Source organism: Coturnix japonica, chromosome 19 (genome assembly GCF_054131305.1).
Source record: "Coturnix japonica strain WE chromosome 19, WE-NBRP24, whole genome shotgun sequence".
Taxonomy (NCBI): domain Eukaryota; kingdom Metazoa; phylum Chordata; class Aves; order Galliformes; family Phasianidae; genus Coturnix; species Coturnix japonica.
This window is the reverse complement of record NC_140681.1, coordinates 12,942,690-12,950,854: the sequence shown is the minus strand read 5'-3', so window position 1 is coordinate 12,950,854 and position 8,165 is coordinate 12,942,690. Positions and strand designations below refer to the sequence as shown.

General features: G+C 47.4%; 1 protein-coding gene across 6 annotated transcripts in view; it reads left to right on the top strand.

Moving 5' to 3' along the window:
* The first annotated feature begins 246 nt into the window (after positions 1–246).
* Positions 247–8,165, top strand: part of DOK5 (docking protein 5) — a 28,892-nt gene continuing 20,973 nt past the window's right edge. For all 6 annotated transcript variants that reach the window (XM_085519817.1, XM_015882097.3, XM_015882095.3 and 3 more), the window contains exon 1: positions 247–389. Coding sequence is in view for 4 of the 6 variants with exons in the window: in XM_015882097.3 (XP_015737583.1) it covers positions 324–389 (66 nt within the window). In the remaining 2 variants the exon portion in view is untranslated. The remainder of the gene's footprint in view (positions 390–8,165) is intronic.

Here is an 8,165-nt window from a genome sequence, read left to right as displayed (position 1 = left end):
GAACCGCTGCCAGCCCATCCTCCTGCAGCCGGGCTAACGGGCACGGCGGAGCGGCGCGCACCGAGCAGGGTAGTTCAGCGCAACCCCCCCAAAAGAGACAACCCTCAATTAGAGCCCAACTGGACATCGGGGCTCAGAAGAGAAGCGAGGGAGGACGCGGGGCGGGCACTACTACAGCCCTGCCTCCAGCCCTGCCCGCCGCGGGGCCGGGGCGCTCGGTGGGGCGGAGCGGAGCGGAGCGGGCGCGGTTCTCTCCGAGGGTGCTGCTTTACCGGTCGGGTTGTACGAGCTGCCCCGGACCCCTCCAACTTTCCCGGAGCAGGATGGCCTCCAATTTCAACGACATCGTGAAGCAGGGCTACGTGCGCATCCGGAGCAGGCGGCTGGGGGTGAGTGCTGGTCCCATCCCAGCGGCACCTGCCTCGGGGATTTTTTTTTTTTTCTTCTTTTTTTCCCTTCCTGATCGTATAATCGTCTTTGTCTTGTTTTTGCAAACTGTGCTCTCCGAGTGTCTCCACGGGGGAGGTGAAAATCTAGGGGGAGATGAATCAAGGCATCTTACATGCATACATCTACGCGTCGCATATGTGCTCATATATGTATCTGTATGTAATATGTGTGTTTTTACTGTTCCTCTCCCGGTGGCCGTGCTGCTGCCGAGGGAGCGGGGCTGCAGGTGCCCTCGGGAATGGGGAGCGAGGGGGAACTTCGGGCAGGGAGGGCCGGGGCTTTGCCTTGCGGTCTGCGGCTGCTGAAGTCTCGTTGTTCCTGGGGTGGGGTCGTAGCACATCGGGGTTTTGAGCTCCGTGTGGGACGGGTGGAGACATTGTCGGTACCTTTTAGGGCTTTAAAGACTATCACCTGAGAGTCTGGTAAAGTGAAAAATCTCCAGACCCCCCATTTCTCCTTTAGTTCCCTATTTCATTTTAAACTTAAGCCTGTTCTTGTGCTTCCACGACACGCTCCAGGTTTCGGCGGTAGCCGCCCGATAGGCGATAGCATCAGGTGCCCCTTGGGCATCCACTGTGTCCCTGCAGAGCCACTGCACGACCTGCAGCTGCACCTCCTGCTCCTTCCTGCGGCGATGGGGCTCAGCCTGGAGGGACGCTTTGTGCCTATCGAGTGCTTTCATAGATGAATCTGCACCTCGGGACAGGAAGGCAACTTGTTTCTTGTGTTTACTGACAGCTGATGGGTTATTAATTTGGCAGTTCTGAATTGTTTGTGGCATGAGTTTTACATCCAGATTTATTGTGGGGTGTGTTCGGTCTTCAGGAAGTTTTTGCTGATGACAAGCTTAGTAGAACCTACAGAGTTCATCTCCCTGACTTGTTTGGAAAGTAGAAAGCTTTTTAATATGTTCCTGCTCCAAAGGAACATGCTGTTTTTCTTGTACCTGTATTTCTGGACATTGTTCTTTAAGAGCCATATCATTCAGTGACAGGTGGAGATAACGTCATTCTGAGAAAGCTTGTAGTAAATCTGGCAGGATCAGTGTACCGTGGCCATCCTTCCAGCACTGATCACGTATTGGCATCCAGTTTGTTCCTGGGTGAATAAAAAGTAAGATTAAACTTTGACACATCTCTTCATACTGTGACAGGGAAACCCAACAGGAACATGAACAACGTGCATCTACTCTGAGATGAGTGGAAGTCCTATTAGCACCTCTGGCTTCCCTTTATGAAAGCTTTCCATAGTACTTTGTGGTGGTGGTGATGAGCAAGGTGCAGGTGCTGGATCTGTGAAGAAAGGGGTGCAGAGGAGCAGCTAGCTCAAAACTGAACCTCTTTTGAAGGAAAACTGACAATACTGAGAGGCTCTGTTTGTAATTCCAAGTCCAGTGTAGGCTAATTAGTTTTGTACCTGGACTGTTTGTGTGCACTTTAAATATGTAAATTTAATTTAATATTATTTAATAGAATAGTTTCCATAGTAACATTTGCATCACGTGTGTCTTCCACAGAGCCAAATATATTCAGGAGAAAGAGCGCTCTTCTCAATTCTTTCCATCCTTATAGGGAGAAAAATTATTCCCTCAGCCAATGATCTCTCTCAGTGCTGTTATTAGCGCTGACATGGAGGAGATTGTGTTCTAGGAAACTGCTGACAGTGCAAATGCACGACCTCACGGAGTTCTGTGCAACATAACAGATCAGCTTTGTTCTGTGGGCAGCGCTTCCACCAGTGACCAGCAGACCTGTGTTTGTGGAGAGGAGATAAGACGAGATGCTGTGCCGCACTGAGTGCTTTTGCCAGCCATTACCTTTCATCTGATAAAGTGCTTTGTGTCGATGTACATGAAACACAAGTTGTTTTATGGCTTCTGAACCTAATAAAACATTTTTGTGTGTGTGTCATTTCTGTGTGACACAGGTGTGATTTTTTGGGGGCTGGGGGATTATGTTATGGGGATGTTTTCTCTCTATCTAGTCCCTGTGTTCTCATTGTAAGGACAGGTGTGTGTAGTGCTGGGGATTACACCTGGGCTTTCATTTTGGTTGAACTGGGTCAGCTGAGCATTCATTTAACAAGACTCAGATCAGGAATGGATCTGTGAAATAAAGAACCTTTGTTACACCGATGAGCCTGGCTTATCGAGCTGCTGCTGTTCTCACATCTACCTGCTAGCCTGGCTTCAGCCTATGTGCTTCATGGCAAAGTCTTCCTCTCCCCTGAGCAAGCAGGCTGTGGTGCTCCAAGGAAGTGGTGGTGTAAGGAAGCACAGGATACAGCACGGATTGTACTGAGGAGGTGTGTTGCTGGAATGAAAGCTTGCCTGAATTGCTTTGATAAGAAAAGGGCACTTGTTGCTCATGGGAGTTGCTCACCTCTCTCAGTGAGCTGGGGGGCTCCTGACAGTGTTTTTGTTGCAGTCTGACATTTTTATTGAGCTCCCTGTTGTTACGGCCTGGCTTGCCCCTGCAGCACCCTCACTTTCATTTGGGGTTCTGAAAGCAGCGTTTCAATTTGTGTAAAGGCTGCAGAAAACAGAAGCTGTCCTAGGGATATCCCCTGCTGCTCCTGACAGGGTGCAGGCAGCTGGGAGTGCTGTGTCTCCCAGGGAGGCAGCGATGTCCCTGAAGCAGCATTGAGCATGCTGATGGCACTGTATCAGAAAGTGCCCTCCTCCTGTATGGGGGGTTGAAGACGATGCTGTTCCCCCTGGGAGAACCCGGGGAGCCCTCAGTCATTTGGACTGTCCCAGACTCGTGATGTATGGCAGACTGCTGGAGTGAGATGCCATGGGGTCAGCTGTCAGCCCCTGGATCTCGGTGTGCCAGGGGCACACGTGGAGTGTCCTATTGCATGAAGTGTCTGAGCTGTCTGCAGCTAAAAGTGCAATAGTGCTGATCAAACAAAAGCACCCCAAAGAACCAGCTGAGACGTTCTAGTCAGGCACAGAGATGCTGCTGATAAGGACTTGTCCATGGCCAAACTGTACAGCATCCAGCTTGGCTCCAGTCCCTTAGCTGGAAGACACTGGCTTTTGGGAGCCTTCCATCCTCAGCTTTCTTGGAATCTGCACACCTTCTTCCTAATGAGGGTTTTGCTGCTGTGTGTGGCTGCTCCCCAGCAGGGCAGTGTACCTTTCTGAGCAGTGTGTTCATCTGAGGCTGGCATGCAGCACTATACCTTTTTCTCCCAAGTTTTGTCTGCTAGGAATGAATGTGTGTGCCTTGTGCTTTTTTATTTAATTACAACTTTGACTGCCAGGTTCCAGAAAGCACTGAAGATTGTGTGCGTCTAAAATCACAATGGAAAATACTGAAATAATTTGGGTCTGACCATTGAGATGACCGGTGTTCTAAAAAGAAGATGCCATTTTCCCCCCTTGCAAAAGCAGGGTTATTAAAATCAGGGCAGGCTAGGACAGCATGTGCTGCTGAATACTACACTTACATTACTGCTGCATGACAGAAGTACTTAAAACAGTCCTCACAATTTGTGGCTTGTTGGAAAAGCCTTACATAGCATTTATCTTTCTAGAACATATACAGCTGCTAACCAGCTATGTTGGAGGTTTACCACCCGGAACAACAGTCTGCACACTAACTTTCAAAACTGGCCATTACTTGGAGGTATTCTGATATATTTTATGGTTGCCATGATGTTGTGATGGTGTTTCCTGTGTATGGAGGTCTGGGAGGCAGCTCTGCAGTTTGCGTTACTATCACATTATTACAGACTACTAAAAATGCTCATCTGGGAGGATCCATTGACTTTAATGGAGCTGTGCAAACAGCTGAGTATCTGTTCCTAAAAGATGCATGTCTCCAGAGAGGCATCCTATATGTTTATCAGTGAATAAAGCTCCCGGAGAGGAGGAGAGGAGTAAAGTGGATTTTTGTTAACCTAGCAGTGTGTTTCTTGTACCTCAGCCTGGCAGAGAAGTGCTGCTAACAGCTCAGTGCAGTGTCCTGTCTCAGAGGTATCTTTGCTTTGCATCATCCAGGCATGGCTCAGAACAGTTCTTGCAGCCATATCGGCTGAACAACACTTGTAATTAAATCTGCAGCCCGCTCTTGGTGTGTGTGTAACCCCATCTGCTGGAGGCACCTCCTTGTCATGTGTGGCATGGTCAGATTCCAGTGTCTTGCTGTGGGTCCCCCATGGAAACCTGGGTCAGAGCCAGGACAAAGATCTGAGCAGCTTCACTGGGTTTCAGCAGCTCGAGTCTGAAAGTGCAGTTCTGACAAACTTCTCTGTCCACAGAAGGTTCCCAAGGATGCTGAGAGCATCTGACATGCTCCTGCTGTCTCATCCAGGGCTATTCTCTTGTCCTGCTATAGGAACAAATGTGTGGCCTTCCCTTCCTCACTGTCCTTAACCTTGCTGATGGGGCTGCATAACTGGATCTTGCACCTTTCCAATCCACTTGGGTGTGGATAAATGATTTCTTGTTGTGAGGGTGGCCTTGGGCGACTGGTGAGCTTTACCAGCAATGTGGTTGCTGGGTGGGACCTGCCTTCTACAAGTGGAGGGAAGGAGGGAAATCAGGAGTTGTCCTTCTGATGGCAGTGGTGTTGGTGGCATTGCTTTCAGTGGTGCGAGGATCTCATTAATGCAGGAGAAAGCGTTTGTGTGGGTGCTGCTCTGAACACTCTTCAGTGCTGATCTAAATCAGTTTAACCAAATTCAGCCCCAATGGTAGAGAAATTGGGAAATTTTACCTCCAGCTGAAACTTTTGATTTTCCAAAGCTGAGAAGAAATGAAGCTTTCAGTGTTCTCACCTCTTGATTTCAATGGCGCTGATTTCTGTGGGAACTTCAATGAGAAGAAATCGGAGCTGAGCATGGAAAATGACATGTAGTTTTTGCAAGTTGTGCATGGCGGTGTTGCTGTGAAATGCTGTGGGAGGAGAAGTGGGACGGGGAGAGACAAACTGCAGGACTGGAGCCATATGGTTCACAGGCTGGTGCTTGGGTGAGTGCGCTGGAGAGTTAGCATGGGGGGTCAGAGCAAGAGCTGTGAGAACTGGAAACCACAGTGATAGGAGACAGGAGAAGTTTTCTGCCTGTATCTATCTACGTTTCAAGCATCTTCGGTAATGACACTCCAGCATTTACCTCTATAGCTCCTTTCAGTCTGGAAGTATTGAGACAGAATAAAATGAGCAGATTTCGTATGCACCAACTTCAATGTGCAAGATATTAAGCCTGTTGGATTCGTATTTTTAGAAAACTCTTAAATAAGGTGTTGGAACATATTCACAGATACAATTTCTTGCTGCATGGAACTTGGTGGTGGCAGGGATAGGATTCAGGATGATGCTTGGAAAGTGTGAGCTTGGACAGGTGTCAAGTGGATGGGACCGGGCTCCTTCTGCGGTGTGCAGTGGCAGGGCAAGGTGCAATAGGCACCAACGGGCACCTCTAATTCAGACTTGAGCAGTGTGCCCTTGTTCTTCTGCTTTTATCTCAAACAGTTCCCTTAGCTTTTGCCAGATGTTCCCCCAGCTCTGTATCCTCTCCGTTTGCTCTTTTGTTGCTAGACTGTGTTTTCTGGGGGTGATTGCATTAACTGTTACTGAACACCGAGGGAGGATGAATGTTACCTGATGGTGCAAAGTTTGTTGCATACAGCTGGGTGGCACAGGGCTTATGGGGATGTATTTTTAGAGCTGATCTGATCTTCAGAGAGGTTGGAGGAATGAACCCCCACTGCATAGTGCTGATGTTAGGAGTGAAGGAGAACTGTGGAACTCTACCTCATCTTGGGACTATGCAGGGGACTTTGAGGCTGAGTTGAGGTGTATAGAGGATGTATATCAGGATGAGAGGAGATGCACATTGTTTGTTGAAGCAAACCTGTGATGCTTCCTGGAGCTTGCAGAGAAATTAATTGCTGTATGGTAAAGAATGACAGCAAGCCAGAAATGGCCACTTATTGCTAGTTAGGGGATTGCAGGGCATTTGTCATCCTTGGCTCTCCAAGTAGCACATATCAAGCCTCATTAGCTCCATTTCCAGGTGGACAGGTGGCAACAGGTACAGCTGAATTGCTCAATTCTTCCACTGATGTCTGGAAAATTAAAGCCCTTCTCTCATGTCTGGCTCTGGCTGATGGCAGCTCACTGTTGAAGAACATATTCTTCTGAGATAAAGGCTGCGTTTGTGTGCACCTTCTGCATTTCTTTTCTCATTTTGTGCAGTCTTCAGATTGCAAGTCCAGCTGTGAAGTGCAGCTCTGACAAATGGCTGAGTGATATGGGAGGCTGAAGCAAAGCCTGTTGCTGGGGGTTTGTGAGTGAGTACAGTTCATCTGCCAACATGGAACGAGTCCCCCTGTGCCTTCTGGACAGTGGAGCTCAGGAGAGCATCCCCCTAGCACTGCATATTAGCATGTGTACTGATTACAGCTCTGGGTACTTTGTAGCCTCTTTGCATCTGATGTACAAATTAGTGAGCTTCATGATCTGTTAATGAGCTATATCAATGCTATTTCCCTCTGTATTCCATGTAATTAAAGTAACCAATCTGGATAGCAGAAGTGGAGAGGAATTCCAAACCAGAATTCACTACAGCAATTTCAAGTTATTAAGCAATTGTCTAATTCTGGGCTAACACTGGGCTGCACTGATGGCCTGACCCAGTAGGGTGGCCCATCCAGCTTTTTCTCCCTTCAGCAGTTAAGAGTCCTAGGCTGATTTTTCACCTGTCCGGTTTCATACCTAGAATTAACTGTGCTTAGATATAAAGCTTAGCAGATGTTAAAGGAACCAAATCAGACAGTCTGACATTTTTGAGCTGTCACTGGCAAGAAAGGCTTTTTGCTGTAAATGCTTCTTGGCATATGGAGGCACTCTCCTCAGATGGCCCAGTGGCACAAAGCTGACCCCCTTTTGATGCAGACCACTCTGCTGTGGAATTTCTAAGTCCATGAAGGAAAGCCTGGAAGGGGAAGGATGCTTTGGGTAATGCTCTTTGTAAAGATACTGCCTCCAACTCACGACTTCTGCAGTGATACCACTCTTTTGTTTTGTGCACAGGTCTTGGGGGCAGTTCTGGACAGTGCAAGAGTTGGACTTTGTAACTTCAAGGGAAAAACTTTGCATTATTCAGCAATATTGTGCAGAGGGACAAGGTTACTATTTCAATCCCTATTAGCAACTGAGGATGAATTCCTACTGTAAAATATTGTTTTGAAGATGTATGCTCAGTGTGAAGGAGGGAAATTTATCTCCAGAAATGTGTTTCTCAAGGGAAGGAGAAATCTAGATTGTTTTCTTTCATCTCCCAGAGAGGATTGCTTGATGTAAGCCAACTTTGATTTATGCAGTCATTATAACCTGATCACAATGAATAATGCAATATAGCTTACTCATAACACACTAACGTTAAATAGGTATTCTGGGAATGGGAAATTGTGCCATTGCCAAGTACAGCTATATCTTTACAGACAGTGTAATCAATTTTACTGCTTATTTTACAAAGCCAGAGAACCAGTCTACGTCTCCCTGCAGTATTTAGGTCATGCTAAGCACGCTTCGGCACAAGTAAGGTATGTTTACAGCTCTGTGGCTCTTTCTAGTAATCCATCAGTTTAAACACAGGAATTAAGATCCAGACTCTTCATACTACCTGGCTAATTCTGTGTGATCAGCTCCACTCTGTAAAGATCTTTTATCCAGAACTCAGTCTTCTGGAGACTCCCTAATAAA